General features: G+C 36.9%; 1 protein-coding gene across 28 annotated transcripts in view; it reads left to right on the top strand.

Moving 5' to 3' along the window:
- The window catches only part of MLLT10 (MLLT10 histone lysine methyltransferase DOT1L cofactor), a 236,449-nt gene that overhangs the window by 140,563 nt on the left and 78,002 nt on the right, over positions 1 to 17,884 (top strand). For all 28 annotated transcript variants that reach the window (XM_082742092.1, XM_082742114.1, XM_082742116.1 and 25 more), the window contains one exon: positions 5,606 to 5,701. In XM_082742092.1, the coding sequence (XP_082598218.1) occupies positions 5,606 to 5,701 (96 nt within the window). The remainder of the gene's footprint in view (positions 1 to 5,605; positions 5,702 to 17,884) is intronic.

The following is a 17,884-nucleotide window of genomic DNA, read 5'->3' on the forward strand; positions in this document are numbered from 1 at the left end:
TTACTTTCTGGTTTACCCTAAACATTTCTATCAGTGGTTCAGTGATTATATGTGTACTTTCAGAACTCTCTTAGATCTGTTTAATTTCTTTGGGTCTGAAGAAATGAATTTAAATATTATCTCTACTTTCTTCTCCTTTAATTTTCCTTTAAGAATTTCTTCACTCTTTTCAGTTTGCACATGGAAACTCTAAATCTAAAAACTCCTGTATAATTCATTCCTTAGGTTTTATTTTTAAGATTTTATTTATTTTATTTGACAGAGAGAGAGATCACAAGTAGGCAGAGAGGCAGGCTGAGAGAGGGGGAAGCAGGCTCCCTGCTGAGCAGAGAGCCCGATGTGGGGCTCGATCCCAGGACACTGAGATCATGACCTGAGCCAAAGGCAGGGGCTTAATCCACTGAGCCACCCAGGTGCCCCATTCCTTAGTTTCTTTACATGGAAAGAAAGTTCATCCTGGAACTAAAGCTACTTTAAAATAGACATTTTTCTCTCTCTTCCTTCTCTCCTTCCTTCTCATTCCTTCCTTTCCCCACTCTTTCAAATTTCCATGTTAAAATTTCTCATCATGGATACCTTATCTATTTTTTTTTAGTTGAAAAAAGTCTGCTTTTTAAAAGTTTAGTTCAGTTTCTTTGGGGGCGTAGATAAAAGAGTTTACTTTGTGGTTGTTTAAATGATTTGTTTCTGATCTATAAAAATGGGTCATCGTAGGGCTCTTTTGAGGATTAAATGTGATAATTTATATGTTTGTATAATTCTGATTATTTTTATTGTTAATTGTGCACACTGATTCAGTTGGGAGTGACACTGGTTGTCTTGACCTTTACATATGGCTTTACATAAAAAATATTCAGTATTATTTATTTCCTTCTGGCTGTTTCTGTTCATGCATAATACATTTAAAAAACAAACTCATATTAACCATTTTTCTAAATCTCCAAGTAGTCCTTCAGAATATACTTATTTTAATGGCCGTTATATGGTTTTATAGTAATTTTTTCAACCACATCTCTGTTCTTGCATATTCAGATTGTTTTCAGGTTTTTTTCTTATTGCAAATAGTACTGTAATAAACCACACCACACCACAACTTATTTAAACCTTTGTTCATGGATGCGTTGGTGGCTCAGTTGGTAAAGCATCTGCCTTCAGCTCCTAGTCCTAGGATCGATTCCCACATTGGGCTTTCCTACTTCTCCCTCTGCCTGCCACTCCCCCTGCTTGTGTGCTCTCATTTTCTCTCCCTCTCTCTCTTTCTGACAAATAAATCTTTAAAAAAGTTATTTTTTTGTTTACCTCCTGGAAGTGAAATTACTAGGACAAAAGGCATTTTTATGGTTTCTAATGCTTGCTTTTAAAATTGTCCTTCACATATTTATAATCTCTCTGATGTATGCAAGTGCTCATTTCAACATTGGGTCTTATAAAAAACATCACAAAATACAAAACCCAACAATTTTGATCACTAGGTGAGAGAAAAATACTACTTTTACTTTTTTAATAGTTGAGTTGCACATTTTGTGTTGTTTAGTGACTCTTTATTTCATGAGTTCTTTGTACATTATTCTTTGGCATTTATGTAGGTATTTTTTTTATCTGTAAAAAAGTTTAAATAGTGCTAATATATAGGACATATTAATTTTACTCATTTTCTAGTATTTTGCTTTTTAATTGTTTTTAAATTGATGTAGAAGCATTTTAAATTTGAATAACTAAAACGGCTTTTCCCTTTCTAAATTTTTACTTTCTTTTAATACTTGGAAGAGTCTTTTCTTCCTAAAAGTTAAAGATTTCAAAAATATTTCCTGCCAGACTTCTGGATTATTTCAATTGTCACATAATGGTTTAAATAATCCATCTGGATTTTGTTTTATTTTGAGTAAGATATTTTCCCCCAAATTATTTAACAGTTTTTCTACTACCATTATTTTGTAATTTTAGCTGTTTTCTACAGATTTGGAAACCCTTCCTATTTACATATAATTGAGTCTTTTTCTGGAAACTCATTTTGTTCTATTGATATATTAAAATCAGCCTGTGTCTCTTTCTCTCTTTTAAATCCTTCTCCAGATTTTTATTTGAATTCTAGTTAGTTAACATACAGTGTAATATTAGTTTCAGCTGTAGAAATAGTGATTTGTCACTTCATACAACACCCAGTGCTCATCACAGGTGCCCTACTTAATCCCCATCACCTGTTTAAGCTCATTTTCCTACTCATATCCCCTCCAGTAACCCTCAGTTTGTTTTCTTTCTTTCTTTCTTTTTTTAAGATTTTATTTATTTATTTATTTGACAGAGAGAAATCACAAGTAGACGGAGAGGCAGGCAGAGAGAGAGAGAGGGAAGCAGGCTCCCTGCTGAGCAGAGAGCCAATGCAGGACTCGATCCTAGGACCCTGAGAACATGACCTGAGCTGAAGGCAGCAGCTTAACCCACTGAGCCACCCAGGTGCCCCCTCAGTTTGTTTTCTAAAGAGGAATCTGTTTCTTGATTTGCCTCCCTCCCACCCTCCCCCCATCTTCATTTGTTTCTTAACTCACATGTGTCAGTCATATACGGTATTTTTATTTCTCTGAGTTATTTCACTTAAATAATACTCTGGCTCAATCTACATCATGCAAATGTCAAAGTTTCATTCCTTTTTGTGGTTGAGTAATATTCCTCGGTGTGTGTGTATCACTTTTTTTTTTTTTAAAAGATTTTATTTATTTACTTGGAAGAGAGACCACAAGTAGGTAGAGAAGCAGGCAGAGAGAGAAAGAGGAGGAAGCAGGCTCCCCGGTGAGCAGAGAGCCTGATGTGGGACTTGATCCCAGAACCCTGGGATCATGACCTGAGCTGAAGACAGAGGCTTTAACCCACTGAGCTACCCAGGCGCCCCTGTGTATCACAACTTTATGCATTCATTAGTCTGTGGACATTTGGGCTCTTTTCCACAGTTTGTTGATAATGCTGTTTTAAACATCAGGGTGTATGTGGCCCTACAAATCAGTAATTTTGTATCCTTTGGGTAAGTATCTAGTAGTGCAATTGCTGGGTCATAGGGTAGTTCTATTTTTAACCTTTTGAGAAACCCCCAGACTGTTTCCAGGGTAAAATCTCATAAGTTGTCCTCTGTATATAATTCAAAGTAATGAAAGTAATCAGACTGCTCTCATTCATATTTTATAGACTAATAATTTAATGTGTTCAGTCTGTTTCCACTGAACATTTGCAGTCCTCATCTTAGGATACATTTCTTGATCTCTCACATGGGACCAGAGTTCTGTATAATCCCATGAGTATGTTCACACTTTTATATATGTACATGTGCATACTTTGCCTTTTATTTCAAATAGTTTCCATGTTTTAAGTGTTTGTTTACCTTCTTGGGTCATTTACTATCAAATCATTCCAGTTCTCTTACTGTTGATGAATAAAAGCCATTTTGGGAAGTAGAACAGGACGGACAGAAAAGCCTTCTTTATTGTCTTTCTGGGAGAAAAATACTGATATAGAATGTATAGATCCAGGGTCATTTGAACCTCATATTTATAAATTAGATTGTAATTTATACTTTTTTAAACTCTTACTACTCAGTTGTGGATTCTAGTCCTGATTCAGTTAGCTACTGTTAATTGAGAAAGCATCCCATAACTTACAGTGGCTTATAACAGGCAGGGCTTAGCAGGAACAACGCATCTTTTTTTCATGTGGTATCAGCTGGGTTTACCTGTGAGGCTACATTCAACTGGTGGCTGGTGGGGTAGAGTAAAATAGGGTTATGTTATGTTATGTTATGTTATGTTATGTTATGTTATGTTATAATATTCTTTTGACATTTTTAAGTTGTTTTACTAAATAATTCCAGCAAGATAGTCTTATTCGCATGTCTGGCGCCTCTATAAGGTTGGGTACTTCAGTTCTTCTCCATAGGGTCTCATTGTCTACTTGGCTTCTCTGTCAGAGAATATAAACTCATTATTTACATGGTGGCTGGAATCCAAAGGGCAAAGGTGGAAGCCATTTAAGATTTTTTAAAGCCTTGAGCTCCTGAACTTGTACATCACTGTGCCGTATCCTCTTGGCTAAAGCAAGTCACAAAACTAACCCAGGTTTATGTGTGTGGAGAAGAGGACATCTTATGATGGAAGGAGCAGTGACATCCTAGTACAAAGAAACAGAGGCATGATTGGTGGATCATTATTAAAATCTGTTGCAATTAAAATGTAACTCTTTAAATGATAGTAAATTTCACACCCAATACTGATTCTTGCATACTGATTCAAACAATTGAAAAAAATTTGGTTAAAATTTTTTGTTGTTAAATAAAGTTGGCTCCTAATATGTAATTAACTATAATTAATTTAATTCTTTCTTATATTCAGTTCATCAGTTTTAGTACTTCAGAGTGAAAGTAGCACACCACAACTTCAGAGTATCTATTTTTTTTTTTCAAAGATATTATTTATTTATTTGACAGAGTTCACAAATAGGCAGAGAGGCAGGCAGAGAGAGACAAGGAAGCAGGCTCCCTGCCGAGCAGAGAGCCCGATGCGGGGCTCGATCCCAGGACCCTGAGATCATGACCTGAGCTGAAGGCAGAGGCTTTAACCCACTGAGCGACCCAGGCGCCCCCAGAGTATCTATTTTTTGTTAGATGTAGCTGATTCACTCATTTCCTTTTTTAAAGATTTATTTATTTATTTATTTATTTATGTTTGGAAAGAGAGAGAGAAGAGCACACATGTAAGTGAGCAAGGGCAGAGGGAGAGGAAGGGAAATTTTAGGTAGACTCCCCACAGAGCACAGAGCCTGACTCTGGGCTCAATCTAATGAATCCGAGATCATGACCTGAGCCAAAATCAAAAGTCAGATTCCTAACAGACTGAGCCACCCAGACCCCCCAATTCATTCATTTTCCCAGTAAACCTAGGAAAGAATTTATTGCCTGAGTTTCTAGTTTGTGGGCCATAGAATTTAATGGATAGTGATACAGAATCTGACACTGTTCTAATGTGATACTGCATGTTAGACTGCTATTTAAATTTTAAAGTGCAGTTCATAAAATGTACACAGAAGTATTTGGTGTCTTTAACAAGAAGAAAATACAGTTTGCCAGGTATAAATGTAGCAAATGATTATGGGCTTTAGTTGTTTATATATAATTTGAGGTTGGTTAAGAGTAAGTATGTTGAGGGACGCCTGGGTGGCTCAGTTGGTTGGACGACTGCCTTCGGCTCAGGTCATGATCCTGGAGTCCTGGGATCGAGTCCCGCATCGGGCTCCCAGCTCCATGGGGAGTCTGCTTCTCTCTCTGACCTTCTCCTCGTTCATGCTTTCTCTCACTGTCTCTCTCTCAAGTAAATAAATAAAATCTTTAAAAAAAAAAAAGAGTAAGTATGTTGAAGTCACTTTAACTTAACACTAGTAATGTCATATTACTAGTATTGTTTATAAAATAATAAAGCATAATCAGCAGAAGTAATCATTTTATTTTTTGACAAGTATTCTTTAACATTTGAATTACCAAACAGAATTACGGAAGAAACTCATCTTTATTCTACATATATGGTTATAATTTATATTTAAATTGGATCTTATTTCTATTCATTTCTAGAAATATAAAGAAAAGGACAAACACAAACAGAAACATAAGAAGCAACCAGAACCGTCACCTGCATTGGTTCCTTCTTTGACTGTTACCACAGAGAAAGTAAGTTTTAAGTGCCATATTTTGTTTTATATAAGAACTAATTGTGTGCTGGTTTTTTACCTTTAAGAAATGTTCTTATTCTCAGTGTCCTGGTTCCCTTTAACTTTTCCTACCTCTTTAACCCTACATTAAGCAATTTAGGATTCCTATTTCTTAGTCCTTTATCCTACTTTCTGTTTATTCTATACTTGTTTTTGAAAAATAATTAAGTAAGCCTAACCGCTTGGGGAGGGCATCATTGAGATTAAGCATTTGGGCTGTAGGGACGCCTGGGTGGCTCAGTTGGTTAAGCTGCTGCCTTTGGCCCAGGTCGTGATCCCAGGGCCCTGGGATTAAGTCCTGCATTGGGTTTCTTACTCAGCCGGGAGCCTGCTTCTCTCTCTGCCTCTGCCTGCCCCTGTGCCTGCTTGCGTGCTTGCTCTTTCTCTCTCTCTGACAAATAAGTAAATAAAATATTTTAGGAAAAATAAAAATAAAATAAAACACAGTGTTCAAATAAAAAAGAATTCGGGTTGTAGAGTGGGTTTTGTCCACCTGTGATTTTGAATTCTGGCTTCACCACTTACTGAAAGAGCTGTTAGGTTAATTAACCTCTTTGCACCTCAGTTTCATCTTCTGTAAAGTGGGAGAAATAATTATTGGAATTGAGTGAGATAGTATAGGCAAAGCAACCATAATAAAATCTGGTTCATTATATAATTTTCTGGAAGTATTATAGTTATTATAGTAAGTGTTAAATATTAATAAGATTATTATTGTATACAAATATGAAAATAAATGGAGACAGGGAAAGACAGTGACGACACAGGTAGCAGGAGTGAGGTGGAAGTACAGTAGGAGGCTGGGCAAGGGGCCATTCATGTAGGGTTCTGTAAGCCAGTGGAAATGCTTGGTTTTTTAGTTTGAATGAAAAGTGAGCCATTGGTGTTTTGAACCGAGATGTAATATGATCTCTCTCAGGTACTGTAAGGATCTCTGGCTCTTCATTGCAGATAGACTGTAGAGAGTCAAGGATGCAAGTAGGGAGGCCATTAGGAGATAATTACAGTAATGCAGAGAGAGATGGTGTGAACAGTGGAGGTGGTGAGAGGTAATCAGATTCTGAGTATGTTTAAAAGTAGCTTTCTCATAAAGAAGATGAGAGAGAGAGAGGATTCAAAGAAGAGTCCAAGGGTATTGGGCCAGTAACTAGAAGGGATGGAATTGCTATTAACAAAGATGGTAAAGGCTGTGGGTGTGGTAAGTTGAGGGCAAGATGAAGAATTCAGTTTTGGATATGGTACTTGTATTCTCCTGCTGTTGGAACAAATTTAACAGTTTAAAAAAATATATAAGCTTACTATGTTCTTGTTCTGTAGGCCAGAAGACTGGGTGGGCTCACGTGATTACTCTGGGTCTCTCAAAGGTGAAATCAAGGGGTTGGATGCCCTGGGTTCTCACCTGGCCATAGGAGCAAGTGCTTCTAAGCTCATTCAGGTGGTTAGATTTATGCCCATTTCCTTTCTGGCTCTCAACTGGGGTCTGCCCTTCAGTTCCAGAGGTTCTCTTCAGTCCTTGCACATGTGCCTCTCCATTTCAGAGCCAGCAGTGGCTTGTTGAATCCTACCACCCTTGGGATCTTTCTTCTATTGCATCTCTTCTGCTTCTGGCCAGAAAAAGTTCTCTTCAAGGGTTCATGAGATTAGATTGGGCCTGCTTGAAAAATCTGGGATAATTATCTGGGATAATTTTCTTTTTTGAAGTGTGTAACCTTAGTTACATTAGCAAAGGCCCTTTTGCCATGTAACATAACATATTTCAGGGATTCAGGTTTCAGGGATTAGGATGTGGACGTCTTGGCAGGCTCTTCAGCCTACATTAGGGTTAAGATATTTATTAGACATCCAAGTAGAAGTGTTAATTAGCCAGTGGCATGCATAGTCTGGCATTTGGGAAAGAGGTCCAGACTTTGGACATAAATTTGGGAATTGTCTCTCTATGGAGTTTACTTTAAGCCATAAGAGTGGGTGCCAATAGAGTGACGAGTGTAGGTAGGGAGGATAAGAGGTCTTAGGAAGCCCTAGGGCTGGCATTGGGGAAAGAAAAGGGGAAACCAGTAAACAAGACTGAGAAGAAGAGGTCAAGATTTGGAAGTAAACCAAGAGGATGTGAATATGCTGGAAGCCAAGTTAAAGAAAGAAAAGTCAACCATGTCATGATAGTATGAGGACTAGCTGTCGTGTTGAGTCATAAGATGACCTGAAAGTTCTAGTTTGAACTTTCTAGAATGTTAAAAATGGGAAACATACAGTATGTACACTTTTTTTATCTGACTCCTTTCACTCAGTGTAAGTATTTTGAGATTCATCTGTGTTGTGTGTATCAGTAGCTTATTTCTTTTTATTGCTGACTACTTTCTAATATGTGGACATAACTCTGATTATCCATTCAGCAATTGATGGACATTCAGATTGTTTTCCAGTTAGACTATTACAAATAAAGCTACTGGAAACATTATACAAATCTTTTTACAGACATATTTTTCTTGCATAAATACCCAGGAATGGAATAACTAGGTCACATGGTAAGTACATCCTAATTTTTAAAGACAGTATTCCACTATTTTCGAAAATAATTGTACCATTTGATGATACTTTTGGTAGTGTACCAGAGTTCCTTGTCCTCTACATTGTCTGCAACACTTGGAATGCTCAGTCATTGTAATTTTACAATTCCTAGTGTGAATGGTGTGAATGCTGTAGTTTCTCATTGTGGTTTCAGTCTGCATTTCTTTAATGACTGCTTTATGTTGAACACCTTTCCATGTGCATGTTTGACATTCTTTATTTTCTTTGGTGAAGGTCTGCTCAGATCTATCCACTACTTGCACTTTTTTATTGGCTTGTTGTTTTCTTTATTTCTTTTTTTTAAAAAGATTTTATTTATTTGTCAGAGACCAAGCACAATAAGCAGGGGAGCAGCAGGCAGGGGGAGAGGGAGAAGCAGGCTTCCCGCTGAGCAAGGAGCCCGATGTGGAACTTGATCCCAGGACCCTGGGATCATGACCTGAGCCGAAGGCAGACGCTTAACCAACTGAGCCACCCAGGCATCCCTGGCTTGTTTGTTTTGTTTTTTTTTTTAAGATTTTTAAAATTTTATTTGACAGATAGAGATGACAAGTAGGCAGAGAGGCAGGCAGAGAGAGAGGGAGGAGGAAGCAGGCTCCCTGCTGAGCAGAGAGCCCGATGTGGGACTCGATCCCAGGACTCTGAGACCATGACCTGAGCTGAAGGCAGAGGCTTTAACCCACTGAGCCACCTAGGCGCCCCTGTTTGTTTTCTTAATACTGCATTTTGTGAGCCATTATGTGTTCTGGATACAAGTCCTTTATCAGATACATTATTTTTGCAAGTATTTTTCCCACTCAGTGACTTAAACAGACTTTTGTTTTTAAGGTAGACTTCATGTCTAACGTGGAGCCCAGTGTGGGACCTGAACCCATGACCCCCATGTTAATTACATGTTCAGTATATACATTTAAAAATATGTTTTCTTCTGTAAATTTTATATTTTTTATGTTTCACATTTAGGCCTGTAATCCATTTTGTGTTAAATTTTGCATATATGAGTTATTCATCTAAGTCCACTTATTAAATGACTTATCTATTGAATTATATAGATAACTGGTTTTTCTAGGCCCACATTTGGGACAGACTGTCCTTTCTCCACTGAATTGCCTTTACCTATATTTGTTGAAACCCATTTGACCATGTATGTATCAGTTCTCCATTGATCTGTTTATCTGCTTTTACGTTTAATACCGCACTAACTTGATTACTGTAGCTTTATAATAACCAGTTAGGTCAGTTAGGATCCATCTTCTGACTTAATTCTTCTATTTCAGAGTCATTATGGCTATCAACATAGAATTGTTCTGTTTTTATGTGAATTTTAGAATCAGATTGTCAGGTTGTAGAAATAAAACTGCCTGTATTTTGATTTAAACTGCATTGAGTCTACAAATCATATTGAGGGAGAATTGGTGTCTTAACAATATTGAGTCTTCTGATTCATGAAAGGAATACATCTCTTCATTTATTTCTTTATCTTAGCAGCAAGTGTGCAGGTTTTGTACATCTTTTTCAGCTCCAACCCTGAATATTTGATGTTTTTTGATACTATTATGATCTTTTTTTAAAAGGTCAATTTCTGATTGTTCCTTACTAGTACATAGAAATACATTTTTAAATTTTTTTATGTTTATCTGGTATCTTGCAAACTTGCTGAAATTTTATTTCCAGTAGCTTAACTGATCCCGTGGGATTTTCCCATATGATCATGGCAACTACTAATAAGATAATTGTACTTTATCCTTTCTCATCTGCCCCTTATTTCTTATTATATTGTTAAATATTTAAGTGGTGAGAGTGAGCATGTTTGCTTTGTACAATTACTTTGAAAAAAAATTTTTTTAAAGATTTTATTTATTTTAGAGATAGAGAGAACATGAGAAGAGGGAAGGGCAGAGGGAGAGAATCTTAGAGCTCCATGAGAGGGCTCAGTCTCATGACCCTGAGATTATGACCTGAGTTGAAATGAAGAATCCCACATTTGAACTAACTGAACCACATAGGTGCCCTGGGGGAAAGTAATCCTTTAACATTATATATGATGTTTAGGAAGTATCTTTCTACTCCTAGTTTGCTGAGAGTTTTTTATCAGCCATGGACATTAGATTTTGTCAAGTAATTTTTCTATATTATAGTTATTTTTTTCTTTTTTAATCTGTTAATATGGTGAAGTGCATTGACTGATATCTCCTCCCCCTGCCCCCCTGCCCTGGTTAAGCCAAACTTGTATTCCTGGGATAAATCCTAGCCTTGATACATTACCATTTTTAAATATTATTGAATTCGGTTTTTTGAAATTTAAAGGAATTTTTGCATCCGTATTCATGAGGGATCTTGGACTATATTTTTCTTTCTTTCTTTCTTTCCTTTTTTTTTTTTTAAGATGTCATTTATTTGTTTTGAGAGAGAAAGACAGAGAGTTCACATGTGTGAGTCTGGGGATGGGCAGAGGCAGAGGGAGAGAGAGAGAATCTCAGGCAGACTCCATGACAAGCACAGAGACCTAACAAGGGCTTGATCTCACCACCCTGAGATTATGATCTGAGCTGAAGTCAAGAGTCAGACGCTTAACTGACTGAGCCACCTGGGCACCTATGTAGTTTTCTTTTCTTAGAATGTCTTTGGATTTGTTTGCAAAAATAATTGCTGGCCTCAGATTAAGTTGCTAGATGTTCAGTTTTGTTCAGTTTTCTGGAAAAGTTTGTCTAGATTTGGTATTATTTCTTAATGTCCGGTAGGATTTACTTTTAAAGCCATTTGGGCTTAGAGTTTTTCTTGGGAAAGTTTTTAAACTATAATCCATTTCCTTAATAGCTAGAGGACTATTTAGGTTATCTATTCTTGAGGTACCTTTGACAATTTGTATCTTTTTTTCTTTTCTAGAAAGTCTAAGCTTGCTAGAGGTTTTGAATTTTATTGATCTTAAATTTTTAGCTTTTGTATTCATTGATCTTCTCTGTTGGATCTTAATTTTATATTTTAGTTTTCAGTAGTTTTAGTTTTTCTGCTCTGATTTTATTTTTTTCCTTCCCACTTCTTGGTTTACTCCATTCTTCTTTTTCTAATTTTTTTAAGGTATGAGAGGACAGAATTTATTTGAGGCCTTTCTTTTTAATGAGATAGGCAGTTTTTAAAAAATTAATAAAATTTAAAATGAAGTTTTAGAGGTGATAGCTGTTCACTAGAATGGAATTGTACTTTCTAGTTTAGAACCTACAAATAATACATGTTTTGCACTGACATTTTCATAAATACTCAATTTTGAAAATTTGTAAGTAAATTTGTGCATTTCCATTTTTAGGAAGTGAACACCCAAAAGAAGTTCCCACACACAAAAATTAAAGAAGGAATAGATAAATGGGTAAATTTAAGTGCTGTGTGGGTGGGGAAATTTTGTTTGGCAGTCAAGTGGCAGACAACTAGCTCTTATTTATTTTTTTAAAATGCAGCTTACGTGAACTTAAACCAAAACAAAACCAGTTTATCCATTTTTTTCCCCACTCCGCACTCCTCCCTTGCCTCTGGTAACTGCTAATCTTTATATTTTAGAGCAGTTAGATTTGCAGCAAAATTGAATGGAAGGTACAGAGATTTCCAGTGTACCCTCTAGTACCATTGTCAGAGTGGTACATTTATTACAAGCTATGAACCTACACTGAAACACCATTATTGCCCAAAGTCCATAGTTGACATTGGAGTTCACTCTTGGTGTTATAAGGTTGTATTTAATGGGTTTTTAAAAATATTTAATGTTATGGGATCCTGTAGAATAGTTTCACTACCCTGAAAATTCTCTGTGTTCTGCCTGTTTATTCCCCCTTCCTGTCAAGCCCAGCAACTACTAATCTTTTTACTATCTCCATAGTTTCACCTTTTCTAGAATGTTGTATATAGTTGGAATCATACAGTTTGTAGCTTATTCAGATGACTTCTTTAATAGTAATATGCTTTAAAGTTTCCTCCATGTCTTTTTTTAGAAACATCTTAAGACATTATATTTTTTAGAGCAGTTTCAGATTCACAGCAAAATTGAGAGGGAGATAACCCATATATCCCCTATTCCCACACATATCTAGCCTCCCCTATTATCAACACCTCTCAACAAAGTGTTAAGTTTGTTACTATCAGTGAACCTACACTGACACATAATTATCACTCAAACTTCATAGTCGTGGTGGTGTGTGTTCTGTGGTTTGGATACATGTATAATGACATGTATCCACCATGATAGTATCTTACAGAAAATCACTGCCCGGAATGTCCTCTGTTTTCCAGCTATTCATCCTTCCCACCCTCCAGCCCCTTGCAGCCACTGATCTTTTGACTGTGTCCATACTTTCACCTTTTTTGAAATGTCATATAGTTGGAATCTTACAGTATGTACCCTTTTCTGGCTGGCTTTTTTCACTTAGTAATATGTATTTAAGATTCTTCCATGTCTTTCCAAGGCTTGATAACTGATTTCGTTCTAGGGCTGAATATTACTTCATTGACTGGATATACCACAGTTTATTTATCCATTTACCTACAAAAGGACATCTTGGTTGCTTCCAGGTTTTGGGAATTAGGAATAAAGCTTCTATAAACATCCATGTGCAGGTTTTTTTGTGGATGTAATTTTTCACTTTCAAAGAGCATGATTGTGGGAAAATATGGTAGGAGTATGTTTATAGGAAAGTGCCAAACGGTCTTCTAGTGCCACGAGTGACTTGAGAGTTCCTTTTTCTTTACATCCTCACCAGCATTTGGTGTTGTAATTGTTCTGGATATTGGCCATGATAATAGGTGTGTAGTGGTATCTCACTGTTTAAATTTTCATTCCTCTGCTGACATAGGATGTGGAGCTTCTTTTCTTATGCTCACTTGCTATCTGTATATCTTTTTTGATGAGGTGTCAGGTTTCTGGCTCTTTTTAAAATCAATTCATTTGTTTTCTTATTGTTGACTTTAAGAGTTCTTTATATATTTTGGATAAATCTTTTTATCATGTATCTCTGTCTCTTTATTAGAGTACAGTTGAGAACACAGTGTTGGATTAGTCTCAGCTATATAACCTGTACAACATGACACAACAACTCTGTGTCATGCTATGCTCACTACAAGTGTAGCTATCATCTGTCACCATATAATGCTATTAAAATGCCATTGACTATATTCCCTCTGCTGTATCTTTTAATTCCCATAACTTATTCTTTCCATAACTGGAAGACTGTATCTCCTACTCCCCTTTACCCATTTTGCTTTTACCCCCATGTCCCTCCTCTTTAGCAACCATTGGTTTGTTCTCTTTATTTATAGGTCTGATTCTGCTTTTTGCTTGCTTATTCATTTATTTTTTAGATTTTACGCATAAGAAGATGTTTGACTTATTTCACTTAGTGTAATAATATCCTGTAGGTTTATCTATGTTGTTGTAAATGGCAAGTTCTTGTCCTTTTATATGGCTGCATAATATTCCATTGAGTATTCCTTTCCATTCCATGTGTCTATATGTAACACATCTTCTTTATTAATCTGTCAGTGGCCACTTGGGTTGCTTTCATATCTTGGCTCTTATAAATAAAGCTGGTATAAGCAAAGGATGTGCGTGTATCTTTTTGAATCCCATTACCTGGTCATGGAATTATTGGATCATATGGTATTTCTATTTTTAATTTTTTTTGAGGAATAAAGAACTTTTTATTATATGTAAATAAGGTTATCTTGTTTTCTTCTGAATTCCGCTTTTAATTTTTTGAGAACTTCCATACTGTTTTCCACTGTGATTAGAACAATTTAACATTCCCACCAGCAGTGCCCAAAGATTCTTTGTTTTCCACATCTTTGCCAACACTTGTTATTTTTTGTTCTTTTGATTCTAGCCATTCTGATAGGTATGAGGTGGTATCTCACTGTTTCTGATTTGCATATTTCCCTGATGATTAGTGACGTTTGGCATCTTTTCATGTGTCTGTTGGCTATCTGTATATGTCATCTTTGGAAAAATGTTTATTCAGATCCTCTGTCCATTTTCCAGTCACCTTTTTTGTTGGTGTTGAGTTGTATAACTTCTTTATATATTTTGGATATTAACCCCCTTTCAGATATATCATTGACAGATATGCTCTAATGCAGTAGGATATCTTTTTTGTTTCTTAATAGTAATCTGACAGTTCTGTACATTATTGAGTGCTCATTCAGTGCTCATCATGGTAAGTGTACTCTTTTTTTTTTTTTTTTAAGATTTTATTTATCTGTTTGACAGAGAGAGAGAGAGACAGTGAGAGAGGGAACATAAGCAGGGGTAGTGGGAAAGGGAGAAGCAGGCTTCCTGCCAAGCAGGGAGCCTGATGCAGGGCTGGATGCCAGGGCTCTGGGATCATGACCTGAGCCAAAGGCAGGCACTTAATGACTGGGCCATCCAGGTGCCCCACAATAGGTTACCTTTGTGTTTTGTTATTTATTTCCTTTTCTGTTCAAAAGCTTCTTATTTTGATGAAGCCTCAGTAGTTTATTTTTGCTTTTATTTTCCATGCCTGAGGAGATAGACCTAGAAAAATGTTTCTGTAACCTATATTTTCTTTAAGGAATTTTCTGGTTTCAGGTCTCACATTTAGGTCTTTAATCCATGTTGAGTTTCTTTTTGTGTATGGTGTAAGAAAGTGGTCCAGTTTCATCCTTTTGAATGTAGCCATCCAGCTTCAGCACCATTAATTTATTAATTTATTTAGATTTTATTTAGTTGAGAGTACATGCCAGCACGAGTGGGGGAGGGGCAAAGGGAGACGGAGAAGCTGACTTCCCGCTGAGCACAGAGCGAGAAGCCTAGGTCTTGATCCCAGGACCACCCTGGCTTCTTGACCTGAGCCTAAGGCAGCTGCTTAGGTGCCCCTAAGGCGCCACCCATGTGCCCCTTCAGCACCATTTATTGAAGCAACTGTCTTTTCCCCATTGTATATTCTTTTTTTTTTTTTTTTAAAGATTTTATTTATTTATTTGACAGAGAGAAATCACAAGTAGATGGAGAGACAGGCAGAGAGAGAGGGAAGCAGGCTCCCTGCCGAGCAGAGAGCCCGATGCGGGACTCGATCCCAGGACCCTGAGATCATGACCTGAGCCGAAGGCAGCGGCTTAACCCACTGAGCCACCCAGGCGCCCCCCCATTGTATATTCTTGCCTCCTTTGTCATAGATTTATTTCTGCGTTCTCTGTTCTGTTCTATGTGTGTCTGTTTTTGTACCAGTACCATAGTGTTTTGATTGCAACAGCTTTGTAATAGATAACTGAGATCTGGATTTGAGAAACTTCCAACTTTGTTGTTCTTTTTAAATATTGCTTTGGCTATTTGGGGTATTTTGTGGTTCCATACAAATGTTAGTATTATTTGTCGTAGTTTTTGTGGAAAATGTCAGCTATGTCCTTTTCAAATATTTTCTAACAACCTGTAGCTTATCTTCTTATTTTCTTGACTATGTCTTTCACAGAGCAGAAGTTTTTTATTTTAGTTAAGTTCAGCTTACCAATTCTCTCTTTCATGGATTGTGCTTTTGATGTTGTATCTGAAAAGTTATTGCCAAACCCAAGATTATCCTTATTTTCTCCCATGTTCTAGGAGATTTATAGTTTTGTATTTTACATTTAAATCTGTGATCTGTTTTGAGTTAATTCTTGTGAAGGCTGTAAATAAACTTGTGTCTAGATTAATCTTTTGCATATGGATATTCAGTTCTGGTACTCTTTATTGAAAAGTCTGTCTTGGGACGCCTGGGTGGCTCAGTGGGTTAAAGCCTCTGCCTTCGGCTCGGGTCATGATCCCAGGGTCCTGGAATCGAGCCCCGCGTCGGGCTCTCTGCTCAGCAGGGAGCCTGCTTCCTCCTCTCTCTCTGCCTGCCTCTCTGCCTCCTTGTGATTTCTGTCTATCAAATAAATAAATAAATCTTTAAAAAAAGAAAAGAAAAGAAAAGAAAAGTCTGTCTTAGTGCCATTGTGTTTCTTTTGCACCTTTGTTAAAAATCAGCTGAGACACCTGGGTGGCTCAGTTGATTAAGTGGCTAACTCTTGATTTCAGCTCAGGGTGTGATCTCAGGGTCCTGGAATCAAACTCTGCATTGGACTCCTTACTCAGTGGGCAAGTCTTCTCTTACCCTCTGTCCCTCCTACTGTTGCTTTTTCTTTCTCTCTAAAATAAATAAATGAAACTTTAAAAAGATCAATTGATTGTATTTATGTGGGTCTGTTTCTGAACTCTATTATCAGTTCCATTGATATTTTTATTCTTTCAATGGCACTACTCTGTCTTAATTACTATAGCTTTAAAGGAAGTCTGAAATCGAGTTATGTCAGTACTTAAACTTTTTTCTTGACCTTTAATATTGTGTTGGCTATTCTTTCTTTGCCTTTTCATATATATGCTTTAGAATTAGTTTGTCAGTACCCACAAGTAATTTGCTGGAATTTTGATTGAAATTGTACTGAATCTCAGGATGTCTGGTGGCTTATTCAGTTGAGTGGTCAGCTGATTTCAGCTCAGGTCCCATGACTGAGTCACACATAGGACTCTGTGCTGAGTCTCCAGTCGGCTTCTGGATTCTCTCTTCGTCTGCCCACCCCCTGCTGGTGGGCGTGTGCCCACACGTGCGCCCACAAACACACATGCGCTCTCCTTCTTTCAAATAAATAAGTAGATATTTTTAATAAAGAGATTGTATTGAATCTGCAGATCAATTTGGGAGGAACTGACATCTTGACAGTATTAAGTTTTGCTGTGAAGTTGGGATATATCTTCATTTATTTAGTTCTTTGATTTTGTTCATAGAAGTTTTGTTGTTTTTCTCATATAGACCTTAACCTTATACATATTTTGTTAGATTTAAACTTTAATTTTCAGAGGTGGTGTTGTAAATAATACTGTGTTTTTAATGTAAAATTCCACTTGTTTCCTGTTAGTATATGAAAGCAGTTGTTCTATTCTCTTTCTTAGCAGAGGGTGACAGAGGGACAGGGAAAGAGAGGTTCTTTTTTTTTTTTTTTTTTTTAAAGAGATTTTATTTATTTATTTGACAGAGATCACAAGTAGGCAGAGAGGCAAGGCAAGAGAGAGAGGAGGAAGCAGGACTCCCTGCAGAGCCGAGAGCCCGATTTGGGGCTTGATCCCAGAACCCTGGGATCATGACCTGAGCCGAAGGCAGAGGCTTTAACCCACTGAGCCACCCAGGCGCCCCTCCTTGATGATTCTTTTAATGTCTGTGGGATCTATGGTGATGTCCCCTCTTTCATTTCTGGTATTAGCAATTTGTGTTCTGTCTCACTTTTCTAATTGTACTGGCCAGAGGTTTATCAGTTTTATCCATCTTTTCAAAGAACCAACTTGTGTATCTGTTGGTTTTTTTCTGTAGATTTCTGCTTTAGTTTTCATTATTTTTAAATTTTGATTTAATTTGCTTTTTGTTTCTTGAAGAGGAAACTCAGAGTATTGATTGAAGGTCTTTCTTCTTTTCTGATAAATAAACATTCACTGCATCTTTAAGGACATTAAGCACTGCTTTTGCTGCATCCCACAAATTTTAGGTTGTATTTTCATTGTCATTTAGTTAAT

Source organism: Mustela nivalis (assembly GCF_964662115.1).
Source record: "Mustela nivalis genome assembly, chromosome: 7".
Classification (NCBI taxonomy): Eukaryota; Metazoa; Chordata; class Mammalia; order Carnivora; family Mustelidae; genus Mustela; species Mustela nivalis.